Source organism: Gallus gallus, chromosome 27 (assembly GCF_016699485.2).
Source record: "Gallus gallus isolate bGalGal1 chromosome 27, bGalGal1.mat.broiler.GRCg7b, whole genome shotgun sequence".
In the NCBI taxonomy this organism is placed as follows: domain Eukaryota; kingdom Metazoa; phylum Chordata; class Aves; order Galliformes; family Phasianidae; genus Gallus; species Gallus gallus.
In genome coordinates, this window is record NC_052558.1 from 3952820 (window position 1) to 3972159 (window position 19340).

At 56.6% G+C, this 19340-nt stretch overlaps 1 protein-coding gene across 6 annotated transcripts in view; it reads left to right on the plus strand.

The window, feature by feature from the left end:
* Window positions 1–534: 534 nt before the first annotated feature.
* Window positions 535–19340, plus strand: part of MLLT6 (MLLT6, PHD finger domain containing) — a 37862-nt gene continuing 19056 nt past the window's right edge. Inside the window, exons 1-8 of one of the 6 annotated variants that reach the window (XM_040653331.2) lie at window positions 535–675; window positions 3698–3777; window positions 8011–8065; window positions 9058–9167; window positions 9614–9717; window positions 10423–10516; window positions 11436–11588; window positions 17895–17993. In XM_040653331.2, the coding sequence (XP_040509265.1) occupies window positions 567–675; window positions 3698–3777; window positions 8011–8065; window positions 9058–9167; window positions 9614–9717; window positions 10423–10516; window positions 11436–11588; window positions 17895–17993 (804 nt within the window). In that variant the 5' untranslated portion in view covers window positions 535–566. Of the gene's footprint in view, window positions 676–3697; window positions 3778–3958; window positions 4065–4652; window positions 6578–8010; window positions 8066–9057; window positions 9168–9613; window positions 9718–10422; window positions 10517–11435; window positions 11589–17894; window positions 17994–19340 lie in introns of those variants that run through there. The other 5 variants (XM_025144086.3, XM_040653332.2, XM_025144087.3 and 2 more) reach the window with 5 other exon arrangements.

Here is a 19340-nt window from a genome sequence, read left to right on the forward strand (position 1 = left end):
AGCCGGAGGGGGGATTCAATAAACACCCAAACAAAGCAATAAAAAGCAAACGCAGAAATCCACCCGAACCCAACGGAGCGGCCCCACGCGGACTCGCGCATTGGGGGGAAGGGGGGGGGGGGGGAAATCCACGCAGAAACGCGCCCGACCCGCTCAGGCTGCGATCCGTGAACCTCAGATTTTACCGGAGCGTGCGGGCGGCGCAGCCATGATTGCTGGATGGGGGGCGGGAGGGGAAGGGGGGGGCCGTGTGTGTACGTGTGTGTGTGTGCGTGTGTACGTGTGTGCGCGCGTCCCTGCGTTGTTGCATGGGCGCGGGGCGAGCGTGCGGGGCGCGGGCGGGCGCGGGGCGGGGGCGCGCCGCCCCCGGGCCCCCCCCCCGGGCCAGCCCGGAGCACCGCCCGGCTCCGCACCGCCGCGCCGCCGCCACGGGGGGCCGGGCACCCCTCGCCCCCGGCGGGGCGGCCGTGTGAAAGGAGGCGGCGGGCGGGGAGGGGAGCGGGGAGGAGGAGTGTGTGCGTAGAGGGAGGAGGAGGGGGGGGGGGAAAGGAAACCCTCATGGAAGTATGAAGGAGATGGTGGGAGGCTGCTGTGTCTGTTCTGATGAGCGGGGCTGGGCGGAGAACCCGCTGGTGTACTGCGATGGACACGGCTGCAATGTGGCGGTGCACCAAGGTAGGAGCGCGGCCCCGCACCGCGCCCGCGGGGCAGAGCGGGGCGGAGGGGGGGGGGGGAAGCGGGGGCCGCCGCCTCCCCCGCCGGGAGCCCCGGAGGCCGGGGGAGCGGGGGCGGAGAGGGGGGGGGCTTTGTTTTCTCCCCATTGTTCCAAATAACGGTGTTGCCGCCGGGCCGCCTCCGCCGCGGAGCCGCGCGGGGGGAGCGGAACCGACCGTCAGCTGCGCCCCGGGGTTGGGCGCGGGGGGGGGGCCGCACTGTACGGAGCTCTGCGCGGTACCGGGAGCCGACAGCCGCCGCCGGCCGCTTCCTGCCGCGGGGCTCGGAGGGGTGGTGGTGGGGGGGGGACACCCCACGGCCGGGAGGGGCGACGGGGGGGGAGTGGGGGGGTCGGGCACCGCGGCGCGGAGGGGGGTTAAGACCCTCCGCCCCCGCCGCTCCGTGCCCCGCGGTCGCGCATGGCCCCGTGTAACCCCGCGGGGGCGGCCGCGGGCCCGGCAGCCGCCGCCTCCTCCGAGGGCAGGGAGGAAGCGGCCCTTCTCCTCCCCGAGATAAGCGCGATTTGCATTTTAAATGACTCGGAGCACGCCCCTAACACACGCGATGGGACCGGAAAGTTTGTCCTCCGCGCATCTCCCACGAAATAGAGACGTGCGCGCGTTTGTGCGTCTTTAAATCCAACGGAGAGGAGCGGCGATCGGCCCGGCTGGTTTGTTTTGAACATCACCGAGCTTTCTGGTCTCATCTGGCGTGCCCGTGTTGCCGTCTATTATTATCCCATCCATCTCCCCGCGTGTCCCAACCCCTTCCTGCGCGGCTCTCCCCGCTGTCCGGCCACACGCGCTGCCTCCCCCCGCAATCAGGCGCGGCTCCGGGGGTCCGCAGGTGGAGCTTCCTTCTCCTTTTTCCCGTGCTGAGAGCAGGTGATGGGAGAGGGGGTGAAAGAGGAAGCGAAGCTGGCCGGGTTTGCTGTGCACTCGGTCCGTGCTTGGTGTTGTCCCCTGGTCGCCTCCGTGTTGGGTCTCTCTGGAAGGACGTTTGGCTTTTGAATGCTGGTGGTGCAGCTCTTCCCATTCTTGCCATCACTCGTGGGGGAATGGTTGCGTTCACTGCTGTTTATCGGAGGGGGGTAAAGGATGCTGACGTCCTTGTGCTCGCTGCCAGGGTTCAGCTGGGCGCTTCGATTTGGTGGCAAGAATGGTTTCGGATTGTGGCACGTGAGGGTGTGCACTTCTGGGCCCCACGGCCACGGAGGTGGATGCGTTGGCCGATAGCAGCAGGCAGGTTGTGTTGCTTCGGTAGAGCTGGAGAGCGTTGGAAGAGCCCCTGGGAGAGCACTGCCGGTGTGGATGGAAAGCACAGCTGTGTAGTTGGGATGCAGCAGCTCATGGGGAGCAGAGCAGTGCGCTGTGGCTGCTCCGATCACCCTCACTTTGCCCCCAAGCACAGCAGCGGTGCGGTGTTTTGATGGGCTTCGGGTTCCTGAAGAGAAGCAAAGCACCGTGGGGGTTCCTCTGGGTCATCTCTCCTTCCCCGTGGCCACGCACTGCGTTTAATGCCTGAATATCTGCAGAACCGAAGTTGGCTTTTGGGATGACTGCAGGGCTCGGTGAGGAACCCCCAGCTCAGCATTAGGCTGAGTTAAAAACCACCAGTGCCGCTTCTGTGACAGCGCTGGGACATCTCTCCAGCAAAAAAAAAAAGAAGAAAACGCATTCAAGACCTTAACAAAAAATTGGAACCGAAATCTCCAAGAAGAACATTTGCAGATGACGTTTTCAGCTCTGCCTTATTGACAGTCTGCTTTTCTCCTTGTTTTCTTCCCTGTTTTCCTTTTGGAAGCAGCGGGCACAGAAGCTCGCGCTGGCTCCAGCTGAGTGCTTGCTGTTGGCCCCGAGCCTGTTGCTAAAGATGGACCCTCAGCAGGCTCCTCTGTCATTGCTTTCATGTAGTTTCTATTTCCTTGTGTCTCTGCCTTGGCTCATCTTGCAGTCGGCTCTCTCAGTTTAACTCCACCATTGCGTTCCTTTTCCTGGCTGAAGTAGAATGAAAGACATTAGAGAGATGCAGAGAGCCTCTTGCGGGTCGTGGCTGCTCCCTTCCCCGGGGACAGCACCGGATTGCTTCCAGCAGGATATTTTCAGATGCTTTGTCCAACCTAGTTTCAAATGTCTCGAGTGGCCGGGATTCCATTCCAACTGCCAGATCACATCTGAAAGTGGAATACAGGAGATAGAATTTGCTCTTTCCTGGGAGAATTCCCCCACCTGGACACACACAGCCTTATTTCTTACCCCTATCCTCACCAGCTCTGTTGCTGTAAAACCACCCGTGCGGTGCTCAGGTTCACCAAAGCCCCCTCAAGGACTCAACAGAGAGCATTGGAGGGCAGACAGAGGGAGAAGGTGATGGGCTTCAAGCAGCACAGCCCTGCGGGACAAGGAGATGGATGTGAGAGGTGTGGGAGCTGCAGCGTGCAGAGGGAAACCCCTGGGACAATGCAGAGGGCTGTGGAAAGCAGGAGGGATGCCAGGTGCAGCTGGGTGAGAAAGCAGTTTTGCTGGCAGATGGAGTTAACATAACCTGTTCCTGGGGTGGTCCTGCGATTTGGTGCTCCTTCAGGATGCTGAGGTTGCATCTTACTGTTAATTATGGTGAAGCTGCTTATGGGACGGTGTTAGATTCAGATCACTGGTGATGCTTGCGAAGTTAAGGGGTAAGAATGTACCCCGTTTGTGTTCGATGGGCAGAAGTGGTCGCGGTCTCTGAAGTGCTGCAGAAGTTCCCACTTAGGGCAGATTCTCACTGGAATTCTTCACTCTGGGTGTGAGCCCATTTGTAGGCTTGGATCAGTGCTGGACCTCTCACTGTGGGCTGTCTGCTGTTGTTGGGCGTGGAGACGAGAAAGGGGGAGAGAGTGCTGCTCGGGTGTATTCATGGTTCTGTTACCCACTTCTGGCTGCTGAGACGTGAGCTGGTCCATTTAAAGGTGGTCACGTGAATGTTTCTGCTTCCCTTGCAGCTTGCTATGGGATCGTCCAGGTTCCTACTGGGCCGTGGTTCTGTAGGAAGTGTGAATCTCAAGAGAGAGCCGCCAGGGTGGTGAGTACAGAGCCCAAGTGTTCCTATGGGGAGCAGACCTGGGCAGGGCCCTTCATGCCACAGCCCTGACCGAGGGATCCCAGCCCTGCCCATACCCTGCAGTGTGACGTTAAGCACGGAATTCACCCCGAGGGACCAAATCTTTCCCTTCATTTCTTATTCGTGCAACAGGAGGAATTATGTCAGAGGGTTCTCTAACCCGTCTCAATGAGAGCGCTGCCAAAGGAGCTTGTAAGCCAAGCTGACAGCGAGAAAAACGTTTGGATCTGGAGACCTCAGACGTAATGGTGCGCTTGGAAACGGCTGTGGCTGCTCTGTGCAGCTCCTCAGAAAGTTTTGCAGTGCTGGAGAGTTGCCATCACCTGAGACACTGCTGCACGGGCTGGCATTTCTATCTTGCTTGCAGCAATGGTCTCCTGCAGGAGGGGTTTGTTGCATAGAGGAAGGAAGTGCCAGGATGCTGGACCAGGGCTTTGTTTCTGCCTAAGTTGCGATTTAGCTGCACGCAACACTTTGCAAATGCTCTTAATTAATCCTGGCGTTTCCTGGTGAGGCAGAGAAGTGGAACCCATTGGGCCAGGAGTGCCCCTGAGGTCCGTCTGTGGGGCAGTTATTGGTGTGGGCTGTGAGGTTATAGCACAGCAGCTCCTTGCAGTGCCTGCCCGTGTGAGCCCTCATCAGACAGGGCTGCACCAGCTGCTGCTGAGGGCCGGGCTGTGGATCTGTGATGTGTCAGCTGGAGTGGAGACGTTGCCTCTGCTCTGCCCTAAATCCAAGGTAGTTCCCCGCTTCGCTTCCTTCCAAGTGGGTTTGGATTAAACCGTGGCCTTTCTCAGACACAGAAGGGCTCAGCTGGGATGGTCAGCACTGGCGGATGCTCGCGCTGCCTTCTGAGCTGGTTCAGCTCATTTCTGGGTGAAGCCAACAGAGGGGATCCGTGCAGATGTGCGCTCCACCCCAGCTGCGCTCCGCTCCCTGCAGGACAGAAGTGTAATCTGCTCCACAGATGGGCGAAGAACTTGGCAAGGATGGGCGGATGGGGGAAGTAGGTATCTGTGCCATGCATCCTACATGGCAGTAACTCATTCCTCGTTGGAAGGGGGAGTGTAAACAAGACCAGACTTTCAGACCTGAGCTCTCCTCCCTTTGTGAGACGCCGCTTTTATGTGCGTGGCAGTAAAGAGGATCAAATGTGTCTCTGAGCAGCTTTACATCCTGCAGATCGTTTCAGAGCAAAGAAAGGAATTTGGGCTTCGTGAGCCTTCTCCCCCCCCCCCCCCTCTCCCAGGCAAAGAGAAGCCCTCCAGTGGAGCATCAATGCAACCCATAGTAGTGCGTGTGCGCACAGCTCCTCCTCACCTGCGCCCATCACAAGGGTTCTCACTTTCCCTTTGTGCTTCAGGCACTTCCAACTGCTTCCAAGGTGGCAAGCAAACATCACCCCCACAGGTGGCTGCTTATTTAGCTCACCCTCACTGAAATCCGTTGGATTCTGCATGGTGGGCTTCAGTCACACCCTTCCATCCCACAGCATTCAGCCCTGCTGCTCTGATAACCGAGTGGTGATAATCTTCCTTCCCAAGCAGAGCTGGGGGCAGCTTCCTATCCAAATCCTTCACCTTTCCAGTCATGGCAACAGATGTGCAGATGGGTAAATGCATGAGAAGAGCCTTCTTTGATGTAGTGTGATCAGAGTGAAGGAAAGGAGTCAGGTCCCGGGCGATGCGCACAGCTCTGCTGCTGCGGTGCCATCGGATGCGTGCTCCGTGGTGCAGCACTGCCGTGGGTATCCCTGCAGCTCTGCTGCACTGCTGCCCGCCTGCAGACGCTGCCCTCAGAGGATCACTGCTTCCTGAGAGCAAAACCCACTGCCAGCAGCGGGACGAATTGAGATTTGTGTTTCCTTCATTGCAAACCCCTTTGGAAAACAGCAGCGCCTTTCTTCTCCGCCTGCCTCCGCAGATAAAGCTTGTAACCAGCTCTGAGGTTCCACAAGCGTGTGCATTGCCTAAATATTGATACCTCTGCTTTGAAAGCAAGATAGGAAGGTGCAAAGGGTGCTGCTCTTTGTGGTTTCTGTGTCTGTCCTTTAGAGGGGGTCCATCTCCTCTTTGGCTTTGGATGGAGCTCAGTGCCCTGACCGCAATGGGATGCTCCCATGGCTCTGCGTCCATAGCCCTGGCGTGGGGGGGGGGGAGCAGGGGGTGGTCAGGAGCTCCAACGTTGGTTTTAATCAGCCAACCCTGCTCTTTTCCCAGAGAATTAAAGTAAAAACCCCGAAGGCTGCACAGGTTGAGTGAAAAGAGGAGGCACCGTTAATCCCTGCCCGCATCCCGGCTCAGATGCGCGGGTCCCTAAAGGATGCAGCCGATGCTGCTTTGTGCTTACCGTAAGCAGCTCAAACCCATCCACTTTGTAATCAAATTGTCTGGCGAGCCCGGTGAGCTGCGATGGCCAGAGGGCACTCATGTGAGGGATCATGTGAAGGCTTTAGCTGTCATTTAGAGGCAGGGCTATTAAAAGTCTTGTGTGGGGCCGATGGAGCTGTTAACCCCTCTTGTTACAATCAGAGCTTTGCTAATCGCGTGGTGGGAGAGCCGCTTTGATCCGAGGGGTGGAGGGGAGAGCGGAGGGGCCTTTTCAAGTGCAAATTTCTTATTACAGTGTCTCAGTTCACCCAGTTCTTTTTTTTCCCCTGTCTTGGCTTTCCATGCTAATTGTGAGAGCCTCTCCGTCAGTCGGGACACAAGCAGCAGCAATGTGAACCACGTGTTCCAAGCAGAGTTGCAGGGAAAGTGAGGTGGGCACTGGTTTTTGTCCCCTCATCACTTATCTGTGCGTTGTGGTGGGGATTTGAGGGCTGGGATGAGCCTCCCTGCAGTCCCATCGGTTGTGTCTGAACGTCAGCAGGAGGAGCAATGAGCTCCAGGAGGATGCCCACCTCTATGGAGGGTCTTTGGGGATGGGTGAGGATGCTCACCTCTATGGAAGCTCTTTGGGGATGGCTGAGGGTGCCCACCTCTATATGAGGTCTTTGGGGATGGGTGAGGATGCCCACCTCTATGGAAGGTCTTTGGGGATGGGTGCGGATGCCCACATCTATGGAAGGTGTTTGGGGATGGGTGAGGATGCCCACCTCTATATAAGGTGTTTGGGGATGGGTGAGGATGCTCACCTCTATATAAGGTGTTTGGGGATGGGTGAGGATGCTCACCTCTATATAAGGTGTTTGGGGATGGGTGAGGATGCTCACCTCTATATAAGGTGTTTGGGGATGGGTGAGGATGCTCACCTCTATATAAGGTGTTTGGGGATGGGTGAGGATGCTCACCTCTATATAAGGTGTTTGGGGATGGGTGAGGATGCCCACATTTGTGGGATGTGCTCAGGTGTGTCTGAGCAGCAGTACTTGTGCTGGAGGGCAGCCCTTGATGAGTGCTTCTCATGGCACAGTGCTCCTAGCAGTGCAGCCACCATCCCTCTGCGATGCCTGGCAGCTCAGTTCAAAACTTTCTGGTAAAGCACAGAAAATAATCACCATTATTGGTTGGTTTTTTTTTTTAATAAGTATTCTTCTTTATTTTTTTTTTTCTTACAAATCTGGTATTTCTGCTAAGGAAGGAGAAGGGCTGAGCATACCAGGGCTGGGGGAGGGTCCCCTGTGGGTGCCAGCGTGCCCCCAAACCAGCCCAGTGCACATCTGCATGTGGAAACTGAGGGTCCAAAGCAGGCAGCAGTGAGCAGTGCTGGGCTATGGGGCTGGGCAGTCTGTGGCCCCCAATGCCCAGCTGTTGGAAGTGTTACAACAGCCCCGGTCACGAGACTGGCTGGAAAAAAAAGAAACATATCACAAGAGAAAGAGAAAAGGAAGGAAAGAGGCAAAGATAGATAATGGCTTCTGCTTATTTGCCTTTTGCTCTCTGAGTCACAGCTTTCAGTTTTACTCCACGACCACAAGGACCAAAACTGCTTTTTAAAAAGCCCCATGAAAGTCAAGAGCTGCCTGTGGCCCCCAGGTTGGGTCTCAAACGTGTCCATGTCACACAGTCTGACACAGCTCAGTGTCTTCTTGTACCCACACCACCCTCAGCCCTCCTTCCACTTCCTCTCCTTGAAAGCAGCCCCATCTTTCAGAAGCACTTTCTGAACCAACCACCCCTCTCCCAGCCCTGTGCCCCACGGCGGTGGTGGGGGGGGGTCAGATTAAACTTGTTGTTTCTGCTTAATTTCAAGAGATGTGAACTGTGCCCCCACAAAGATGGAGCCCTGAAACGGACCGACAACGGAGGTGAGTCGCTCTGTGCAGAGCATTGGGATCCCAGCAGCTCTCCTTTGAGCTGCACCAGCAGCAAGATGAAGCTGGAGGCCCAAAGGATGAGAGCATTCTGCCCCTTCTCAGCCTTCAGAAGGGCTTCCATGCCTGCCTGCCATGCGCCTTGATAGTGGTGAGGGAGGTCTTTATTAGTGAGAGAGAATATAACCTTAGTGCCATAGCATCTCCATGCTGGGGGATTGCTTTGTAATGGCATAGCATCTTCCTGCTGTCATCGTGTGGTTTGGGCAGGTGTGTGCAGACAGGCACACGAGGTGTTATACACGTGGCACTGTACACACACAGCCCGAGTACCGTGTGATTCTGTAACCATAGAGCCCAGCTCTGCCCATCCCAGTGAGCCCACCCTCATTCGAACCGATTGCTGTCAGTGCAGTCAGTGTACCAGCGTGGATCAGCCCCCAAAGCCTCCTGACCTTCAAGCTTTCTCGGTCCTGTCCTGACCAGATGGAATTTCAGCTTACACATCTGATTTGGGAAGCGTCTCAGACTGTAACCTCGCTTGGCTTGGTGAAAAAGAGCCTTCCTCAGCCACTGATAGCAGCCAATAAAGGGAGCTTTGTTCCCACTGGCATGGCACTGCGTGTCAGACTCGCCCCCATCAGCATCGCTTACTGCTGGGATGCTGTCCCTGGGCTTGGTTAGATCTGCAGCATTGGGCTGTGAGTCCTCCGGGTGCTCCGAAGGGCACTGAGTGCTGAGCGGTGCTTTTCCCCAAAGAAACCTCTGCTTTCTCCTTTGTGTCTGCCTATCCTTCTCCCACGGAGGCTCTGATTCCTAACCAAGTTCCAACAAGCACCGTTTCAAATCTAATATCTAACTCGAGTTGGCTTCCTTCCTATATTCTCTTCCTCCTTTCCCTCCCGTGCCTGTGTGCAGCCCTACGTGCGCAGAGGGCTCTCCTGTGCTGCAGCACGTTTCCCACTGCTCTGCCTTTGCTTCCCCAGGGTGGGCCCACGTTGTGTGTGCTCTGTACATCCCAGAGGTGCAGTTTGCCAACGTGCTGACCATGGAGCCCATCGTCCTGCAGTACGTTCCGCACGACCGCTTCAACAAGGTGAGCCCTCCTTGCTCCCTCCCTGCCCCAAGCACACCTACCCTGCTTTGCTTCGTGGGTTCTTTCAGTCCTCCGTGTCTCCTATCAGGCTGATTTTAACCTCCGGGTGCTGAGATCTCTGTAACAAGAACCCACAAAGCAAATCCTCCTTGCAAGTAACGCTCGATCCCCTCTTTCCCTCTCCCCCAGTGTGGCCACCTGCACGGTCCCTCAGCTCCTTTAAGCTGCGCGTTTATTGCTCCCTGTTCGGATCGAATGCGTTCGTTGTTTGGGGCTGAAGAAGGGGATGCATGAGTTGTGTGCATGGCACTGAGGAACAGCCGCGGCTGCCGTCACAGGAGGGGGATGATGTGAGATCTGAGCCGCTGAAGGCTTTGCCTCCTGGAGAGCAGCGGGAGCAAAGCAGTCCGCCTCTCTGAGAGGTCGCTTTTCCCTTTCTCTTGCAGACCTGCTACATCTGCGAGGAGCAGGGCAGGGAGAGCAAAGCAGCCTCTGGAGCGTGCATGGCGTGCAACCGGCACGGCTGCCGGCAAGCTTTCCACGTCACCTGGTGAGCTCCATCCCCTCTGCATCAGTCCCAGCTGCTGGTTTTGGGGCTGCAGCACACAGCGGTGTGCAGGGCTTGGGGCAAATCCCCCCCCCCCCTCCAGTGTGTGTGTTCTGTGTGAGGGGTATCTCACCCGTGCTCTGTTTGCAAGGGGAACTTCCTAACCCTAAGGTCAGAAGGCTGAGGTTTCAGCAAAGCCTTCCCCTATGAGAACGAAGGCTGGGGATTTCCCTAGGACTGTGTGGAATCCAAGGAGAGGAGGGATGAGTCATAAGCCAGGAATGTTCCTTTTCCAGCCCAGCACATACAGGAGCATCATCTAGATGATGTGATGTTAAGGGCTGATATCCTCCTGTACCCCTGCAGCCTGAAAGCAGCGTTGCCCATCAGCAGAACGTGGGGATTCCCAGCTTGGTGCAGATGTTCCTCGTGTGCCTTCTGCTGGAACTGCTGCTGCTCCCTTAAGAGAAGCAAAAATTGCTCAGCAGTTTGGTAGAAAAAGAAGTGGCAGTTTTAAAGGTCTTCATATGGATTGAAAACAGTCTGAGCTCTGCTCCCCCATCCACTTCCCCATAAACCATTAGCCCAGCTACACGGGAGGCTTCACGACCTTCCCTGGGTACCCTGAACTGTTGTTTGCCCGTTTATGAGGTATGATGTCAGGCTGTGTAATGGCTGTTATCCTCCTCCTGATTGCATGTATTCCAGTGCCCAGATGGCCGGCCTCCTGTGTGAGGAGGAAGTCCTGGAAGTTGACAATGTCAAGTATTGCGGCTACTGCAAGTACCACTTCAATAAGATGGTGAGTTTCCTCCTCCCTCCAATGGGGATTTTATGTCATACGTAAGGCATCACCTTCGTCCTGCATTTGGCTTCCCTGATCCCACGTGTGTGGTGGAAAAAGCAGTCCCAAGGTGTCAAAGGGCTGTTTTCTCTTAGGAGGAGAGTGCCAGAGTGCTGCACTCGGTGCAAGGGATGGGAGGAGATGGGAGAGGAGGGCAGGGAGTTGGTATTGCACCCTGGGCAGGAGGTGTGATACAACAGCCTGAGCTTCTGCCGTAGGACAGGGAGAATCCAGAAGAGATGTGGAGTCATTTGCGGATGGTTTGAGGGGTATGGGAGGCAAAGGATTTCCCCTATTAATTACAGGAGTGAGAGGCATCCTTAGCAGACACCTGCACTCCCCCTCCAGCAAAAAGGAAACCTGACCTCTCCATTCATGGTGTGTCTCAGTGGCTCTTTGTTGCCTGCTTTGCCCACTTCCCTCCCTTCTTATCAGTGCTGTCACACACTGACTGATGCCTCGAGGACCCCTCCCCTGCCCTGCAGGTACCCTCAGTATACCATGTGTGAGCGCAGCTGGGATGAACAGCAGCATCCCTGCTGGCACCCAGAGCCTGGGCAGCCTTCCCCACAGCCCCACACGAGACCAAAGGCTGCCTGCTGTGCCTCAGGAGGATCCATTTGCCCAAGCAGCACTGCTGCTTCCATGTCTGTTGGTCTGCAGAACGGTGGTTTCCACGTTAGGAGCAGGGATGGATATCTGATGCAGGTAGAACTCAGCCCCCTCACGTTGCGAACCATTCACTTAACTGCAGCGTTGCTCACCGTGTCGATGAAAGCCGGGCTCTATAAAACTGTTCCCTCTCTCTCTCTCTCTCTCTCTCTGTTCCTGACCCCCACCCCTGCCCTCCGTGACGCCCCTTCCCCGCTGACCCCAGAAGACCTCACGGCACTCTGCAGGCAGCTCCTTCATTGCTGGGAGGAGGAGTCGCTCCACGTCCCCCACCCAGGAGAAGCACGTGTCCCACCACGACAGGCCAAAGAAGGTGAGATGTGTGCAGAGCCCTCCGTCCCCAGGCAGGGCGATGGAGGTGAGGAAGGGGAAGAGAGCACAGGGAGCACGGATGGGACCCTCGGGTGGGCTCTGCAAAGAGCTCTGCGCTCAGATCTCAACCGTGGGTGGGTTTGGGGTTGGGAACCCAGAAATGTGCGTGCAAATGGAACGTGGGGAATGGGAAGCCAGGTGGTGTGTTTGGATTATAGGTGTCCCGACGGAGCACACCCACAAAATGCACAGCTTTCCCATCTCTGTGGTGGCACATTGAGGTTGTGCTGTGGGTTCCACCCGCAGAGCGGAGCCCTGGGAGTACTTTGAGCTGTGATCTTAAACACAAGAGCTCGATAAACTGGGGGTCATTGTCCTCAGTTCCCAGATCCCAACTTATAGGGGACTGGTGTGTTAACCACGCTTTGGCCAGCAGCTTAATTGCCAGCAACAGCACCGCTTACTATAGCATAGGTGCCACCTGCTTCAAGTCCACTCCTGCAAACAACTTACATGGGCCAGACAAGTGTTTAGAAGGGCACTGCGTGCCAGATCTGATGAGTGCGAGCGCTGTTTGTTTAACTGTGCTGGTTAAGGTGTACTCATCAAAACTGCTGCAAGGTTACGGGCCGTGTTAACAGCACGCCGGGGTTCATCATTAACCAACGGAGCCACGTGATGGAGGTTTGTATTTCAAGGAGAAACAGCAGTGAGCACAGAGGGCAGAATCCCAGCAGAGCTCTGGCTTTTCCCCCTTTGCACCCCAAAATGGGGGTGCAGAATCTGCAGTGGGAATAAGATAGAGGGGGGGGGAATGCATTCAGTGCTGTCAGTTTTTAATCCTGCGTGGGCCAGGCAGTGGTTTGTTTTTTTTTTTTGCTTGGAAAACCCCAGAATTACTCCAACAGATGACCTCTGTGTGTTTTTTGCTGTGGTCGAAAGCCAAATGATGCCGTTGTGATGTGGTGACCCGATGGGAATGGCACCGTGAGCTTTCTAAGCCCTGCCCTCGGCGTGGGGCTGCCCGCTTGTCTCCATGTGTGTGCTCTCCCCCCGTTGCAGTTGGCATCCTCAGCATGAATAAATGATGCCGAGCGGGTAATCGCGGCGACCCACATCCAGCAGCAGCCCTATGTCGTGCCGGTGGGCTGCGTGGTGGATCCCAGCCCAGCTTTCAGAAGCAATGTGGCCGTGGTGAATGCCTGCTGGCACCCTGCTGGCAGGCTCAGCTGAGAGCCCATAAGCTGTGTGGGCAGGAAAGCCGTCTCCCTCTTTATTTACAGAGGTTATCCTTCAATATCCAGCTTGAAACGCTGCCCACCGTGCCCATGAGGTGCTTGGGAAGCTTGCCCAAGCCTACCTGAGATGTGTGCAAACAAAGCAAGCCTCACTTCCCAGGTCTGCACGTACCCAGTGACACCGAGTCAGTCAATTTCCCACTGGTGACAAGGCTCAAACATACTGGGGGTGTTTACTCCTCCTGTGTGTGTGCTCAGCTGCTGGGAGGGGAGGAGGAAGGAGAAGGAGCATCTGTGCATGGGCTGGGAGGTTGGCACGGGGCGAAGCGCTGCGCTGGAACGTGCTATTTTTAGGCAGGAGCAGCCGGAGGGGTGGTGGGAGGGCAGGGCTGGGTGATGGGCCGGGGTGATAACTGACAGGGCAAGGCTGGGGGCTGGCAGAGCCTTGGTGTGTTTGCACAGCTCTGGCTGGGTGCAGGCTGGCGGGTCAGGCGGGCGGCGCTGCCTGCTGGCTTGGAAAGCAGGTCAGCGCCAGGGGGAAGCAAAAGCAGGAGGGCTGGGGCTTTATTTATAGCTTCCTGGTGTTGCTTGGCACTATTGTTGGCCTCCAGGCTCCTTCCGAAGCATGCAGAGTCCGTCTTGCTGCTGTGGGTGCACTGAGACCCTGGTGGGGCTGGGAGCGCTTTGGTGCAGCTGCAGTGAGAGGGCAGAATCTTCTGCATCCCCGTGGGGAGGGCAGGCAGCACAGAGGGGGGCTGCAGGGGCAGAGCAGCAGGGCTGGGGGGTTGTAAGGGTGCTTGGAAGGGGCAGGGAGGGGGGTGGGGGGAGGCAGAGTGGGCATGCGGTGCCCAAAGTGGGGCTGAACCCAAAGTGGGGCTGAACCCAAAGTGGGGCTTCCCATGGAGTTTTGGAGTGCATGACATGCAGAGCGTGATCTACGCGCGTGTATTGCAGGGCAGCTGGGTGTGCTGCTGCACCGAGCTGCTGCAGAACAGCCTTGTCCTGAGCCTGTCCACCTGAATGGCTGTCAGGTCCCATCGTGCACAGCTGGAGGCGGTGCTGAATGCTGGCTGCACAGCACGGTGTGTGAGCTCAGGGCTGCAGGTGCTCTGCACGGCATTCAGTGCCCCCTCCCAGTGCAGAGCAGTGCTGCTCGCATGGGCTTTAGAGGAGCACAAAGTGAGGAGCACCACACTGAGTCCCGTGGCTTCAGTGGGAGATGTGTGACAACAGATTGGGCTTTGGGCTCCTGAGCCCTGCTGGTGTTTGTGAAGAATCTTGTTCTGTGCAGGACAAGGGATGATTGTGATGTGGGACTGCAGGCCAGCACCAAGATCCCCCGCCCCTTGCAGGCACGAATGATCCCAACCCCAGCATTTCCTTCTGTGCTGTCCTGAAGATGGGAGAGCTCCAAGCTTTGGGTTTTCCTCAGGACATGCCAGGCGTTAGAGGAAAGATCCCCATTTATTGCCTTGGGGTCGGTAGTGCCATGTGTGCTCTGTGCCCTGGGGAAGCCTTTGGCAGGCTTTGTTTAAAAAGAGAAAGAAAGGAAGGAAGAAAACAATAGCTGAACACCAAGGAAGTGCTGGATGAGGCCCAGGGGTTGAATGAAGTGCAGATGTTCTGTCACCTATAAATTACCATGCTCCATGGAATGCAGTTTGTCCCACCAGGAGTGGATGGGAGCATGGAAACACTGCAAGATGTTGAGCCATAAAGTCCTCGAGCAGAGATGCTCACCCAGTGCTGCTCTTAAGGGGCAGAGATGCTCACCCAGTGCTGCTCTTACTGAACTCCTGGAAGCCATGAGCAAAATCGGGGGACTGAACGTGGGAGGTCGTTATGAGAGGGAAAATCCCTGTCCTGGAGGCTGGCAGTGACATGGGAACCAGAGGCAGAGATTGGAGCAAAGGAACCCAACCTGCAGCTGTGCCCCAGGGCTGGGGATGGAGCGGTTCTGCACAGTCCTGACACACAGTGAGCTCCCAAACTGCTTCCCTCGCTGTAGGGTGGGAGCCAGGACTGCTGCTGTGCTGCCTCCTCCTCCCTGCAGCCCCCAGACCCGTTGGATTCTGGAAGGCCTTTTGTGTTTGCCTTTGGGTTCGTGATGGAGGCCCATCCATCCGAAGCGCTTGGAGCTTTGTTTCCACGCATGCACTGAAGTGCAAAGGAGCACCGAACCTCAGTCTGCTCTAATCCAGCAGAGGAGCCTTGTTTGATAGCATCCTTGATTGCTTTCTGGGGCCTTTTGTGATGCAGGTGGGGGATGTAGGAGGGGGTTTGGTGCCCCTCTGCCCGGTACCTTCCTCCTCACTGCGGCTGCCATGGCTGCAGCCCAGAGCCGGGTCTCCTCCTCCTCCTCCTCCTCCTCCTCTGGGCAGGGAGTTCAGAGAGCCTGGGAAAGAGGGAGGGAGCAGCAGAGCCTGCTTGGCTCTTCCCAGCTCCTGGCTCTGCCCTCCCTCCTTCCCTGCCCGGTCTACTTTGAACGATCCCATTGCCAGTGTACAGCAGATTAAGAAGAGGGGGCTCTGGGAAGGGGAGCCGGCGGCGGGGGGAGCAGGAGGAGCTGTGCACAGCCCTTTTTGGCAGCGAGAGATCCCGTTTCATTCCTTCTCTGCTGGTTGAGCTCGAAGGGAGATTGTGTGGCTGGCATGCCCATGCTGTGGCTGTGCTCCCCCCCCCCCCGCAGCCTGGCCTGCCCCATACCCCCCATGCCAAGCTCCAGCTGCTCAGCCCTGCACGGGGAGAGCTTGTTTTCCATGCAGTTTGTTGCTGGGGGCAGGTTTGTGCTCCCTGCAGACCACAGCTCACCCAGCATGCCTGCCTGCTGTAGGGAGCACCCGGCAGCTGCAAGGTAGGGCTCGGCTTTGGCTTGCAAAGATGGGATGCGGGCAGTGAGAGGTTTCCTGCACGCAGTGCATCCTCTTTTTCTCCTCCTCCTCCTCCTCTCGTGGGTTCTGCTTCATGGCACAGCCATGCAGGTATGGAAAGGTTTCCAGAGGAGCACTGGGGAGATGAGATGCTGGGCACAGCAGAGCCCGGTGCAGAGCAGGCACTCGAGAGGCAGGGGATGGTGCTGCTGCCCTCCCTTCTTTGCACCCTGTGGTTCTGGCAGGAAGTATTTGGAGCCTTCCAGTTCCTGGAGAGAACCCACAGCTGCTGAGGGAGGCCTGGGTTGCCTTAGTGCATATCAGCATGCAGCCAGGAGGGACGGAGCCTGTTCCTGTCCTGGTGCCTTTGTGGGCATCACCATCCCACCAGCACCTCGCTCTGCCCACCTGCTGAGCCGTGGCACTGATTACCATGCCCATTTAACACAGGGCACTGCGTTGCTCTGCTCCTCATCGGGCTGCAGTGGCAGAGCACGACGGCTGCTCTCTGCGGGGCAGATCTGCCGTTCGTGTGCAGTTGCTGAGCACGTGGAGTCAGGGCCAGATCTTCAAAAGAGCTCCGTGCCCAGCGTTTATTATTGTGGAGGACGTGATGGTTTATTCAAGCATCTGAATGGGAACTGAGGCGTTCCAGAAATCTGGTCCCTATTGTGCAGGCAGGGCTCTTGTTGAATATGTACATATGGGCGCACTCCTACGGAGAAGCGGAGCACTGCTCAGTTGGCTGTTGCAGACTGTACCAGCAGTGAGGGGAGGCTGCTCAGCCAGGAGACAGGCAGCATTTTGGAGCTGGAGGATGAGAGTTGGGCTGTTAGCATCGCGGTGACGTGGTGGGAGGTTTTATGGCTCGCAGTGGTGACAGCCAGGACATTCCTGCCCTGCCCCACGTGGGGGTGTGTGTGTGTGTAGGTGTGTAGGCTCAGTGTCACAGCCACGGCTTGGCTCCCTCTTGTCCCATCTTGACTGTGAATGTGCAGTTAAATGATGCCAGTGTTGTCTTGCTGGTCCTGACAGCATCGTTCTGTATCTCCCCCCATTGCACCTTCATGGCTGAAGTGCATAAATGCATTCAGGGGTGTGAAAGCGAGGGAATGAGCTCTGTGTTGTAAGGAGGTGTGTGGCTCCTGCCTTCATTTCCATGGCTCTTGCAGCATGTTCTGGTTTGAGAGCACTCATCCAGGTGGGATTGGGGTCCCCACCTCCTCCTTCTGGATTTTGCTGTGACTTCCTATGAAGTCACCACGAGTTCTCTCATCCCATGCACCCTCCCTTCCCAAGTTGCAGAATGAGGTGCAGACATTAAAAAGCTCTCTTGAGCTCATCAGCACTCTGCTGTGTGCTGTCAAGTGAATGCAGACGGTTGCTGCTGCATCCCATCCCTGGCGTGCAGCATCCCATCCCTGCCGTGGTGTGCTGGCAGTGGTAGCCCCAAGGCTCCGGCTGCAGGTGGAGGCAATCTGCACCTTCTGGAGGGTCCCTCCCCTGTGATTGCTGGGTTCTGAGCACGTTCTTGAGGTGAGGATTCGGCTCCTGGGGTAAAACAGCCATGTGAAGGAGTGGGATCCTGGTTACAGCCCATTCTGCAGATGGTGGAAGCAAGGTGGGCAGGACTCGGTGTTTCTATCCTCCCAATGGCAGCACAGGGTGGATCTGAGGGTCCTTCCAGGAAGGTCTCCTTGCCCAAGGAGGCTGTGGATGTCCCATCCCTGCAGGCATTCAAGGCCAGGCTGGATGTGGCTCTGGGCAGCCTGGTCTGATGGTTGGCGACCCTGCACATAGCAGGGGGTTGGAACTACATGATCATTGTGGTCCTTTTCAACCCGGGCCATTCTATGGTTCTATGATAAGGTGAGAGAGTGGGGGTAAGGGGCACAGAGCCCCAGTTGGGGAAATAGCAAGAGGGAAGCTCAGGTTTCTTGCAATCAGCTTGTGAAATCCTTCCCTATCTTCTTAAGCATGCACTGATTCGGGGCCTTCTGTTGATATCCTGCGCTCCAGATGTTGGCTGCAGCTGGAGCAGAGATAGTGGGACACTCCCAGGCAGAAGCCGGGCTGTGGGGGAAGGGACCATTGGGCTCTTGTGGATGGGTGGGGAGGGAAAGAGGAATATGAATGTATGGTTGTAAATCCACCCCTACACACCCTCCTTTCTTTTCCCTTACAACCGCTATTCTCAGCAGAGGCAAAGTAAGCCTTTCCAGCACCCTCTGATTTCTTTTGCAGAGTCGTAAGGACAAAGAAAGACCTAAACAGAAGCACAAAAAACGTCCGGAATCTCCCACCAGCCTTCCAACACCCACGGTGCCCATCGCTGCAGAAAAGGTACTGAGCCCATAGGGCGCGACCAGAGGGAGGGGAGGGGGCGACCGCCCTCCTGGGAGGTGGGATGGGGGGCGCAGAGGGGCAGAGAAAGGGCTTTTTGTCCACTGTGATTCCCGATTCGCCACGTTCTCCATCTCTGCGCCCACCTCGGGGATTTGGCACAGCAGCTGCCTGGGTGTCTGTCAGCACTGACAGCGCAGTGATGGAGCTGTAAGCGCCCGCCCGCTCTGCAGCAGATGTTCAGATTTAAAGCTCTCGCAGAACAGATAAATATCCATGGTTTGGCCTTTCCTGCTGGCGCACGGTAAACAGCTCAGGCAGGTAGGTAAGCAAGGCTGAGGCTTAGGGGAGGAGCCGTTATCCTTTATTAGCCCGGGTCTTTCTGGGTTAGGATTGAGGAGGATTTGCTGTGTGGGGCTGAGCCTGGAGCAGGGAGGAGATGCAGGACGGAGCTGAGCTTCAGCCAGTCTGAAGGGTCCCAGGCTGGGAGGTGCAGAGAGCTGCAGTGGGATGGAACAGAGGAATGGCTCTGAGCTCCAGCCACTCCTGGTTTCCCTGTGCTCGTGTCAAGGAGCTCAGCTCTGGCTTTGGGGAGCAGCACATTCACGCAGTTAACAGAGCTGTTGGGAGCCGACGGCCTAAGAAGATTATTTTCAGGCTCAACTGAAATGCAAAACCTGACTCCTGGCCAGCTGAAGTGGTGGCACACAATTACCCTCAGAAGTGGCTCCTCAAAGCCCTGCCAGACCTTTATACATAAGGAGGGTGAATTCAGCTTCACAGGCAGCTTGCAACTCTGTAAGCTAAAATGCAGGGGGCTCCTAATGGCTCCTAATGAGTGACAGCATTTTGGTGTTTCCTGAGGGTGTTATGATTAATCCTCATAACAGAGTGCATTTCCTTTGCTTTTTTGCATGCATGCATGCAGAGTTCCTCAGAGCATTGTTCAAACTGCTACCCACAGCACCCGCTCTGGGTCCAATGTGAGCGCTGCAAAGCCCCGTGTGAGGCTTTCTGGATGCTTGCAGCAAAGCAGCATGGCAGCCCCTGTGTAAAACCTTGAGACACATTGATATAACGCATCCAAGCAGGTTTTCTCTTCGGAGCCCAAGCCATCTTTGTCCTTCTTAGGTCTTGGATGGCACTGCTCACCCAGCAGAGCATACTGGGGCACATAGAGCAAACCAGGAGCTGGTGTGGCAATGCAGAAGGGCCCAGTGGTGTTTCCCACTTCCCCATCTCCTCAGGCAGCCTGGCCTCTGCTGCCCATCTTCCCTTCATGTTGCAATGCAGATTTATTCCTCCGTTCCCATCCTCACCTGCTGCGTTGTCCACCCCGTGCTGCTC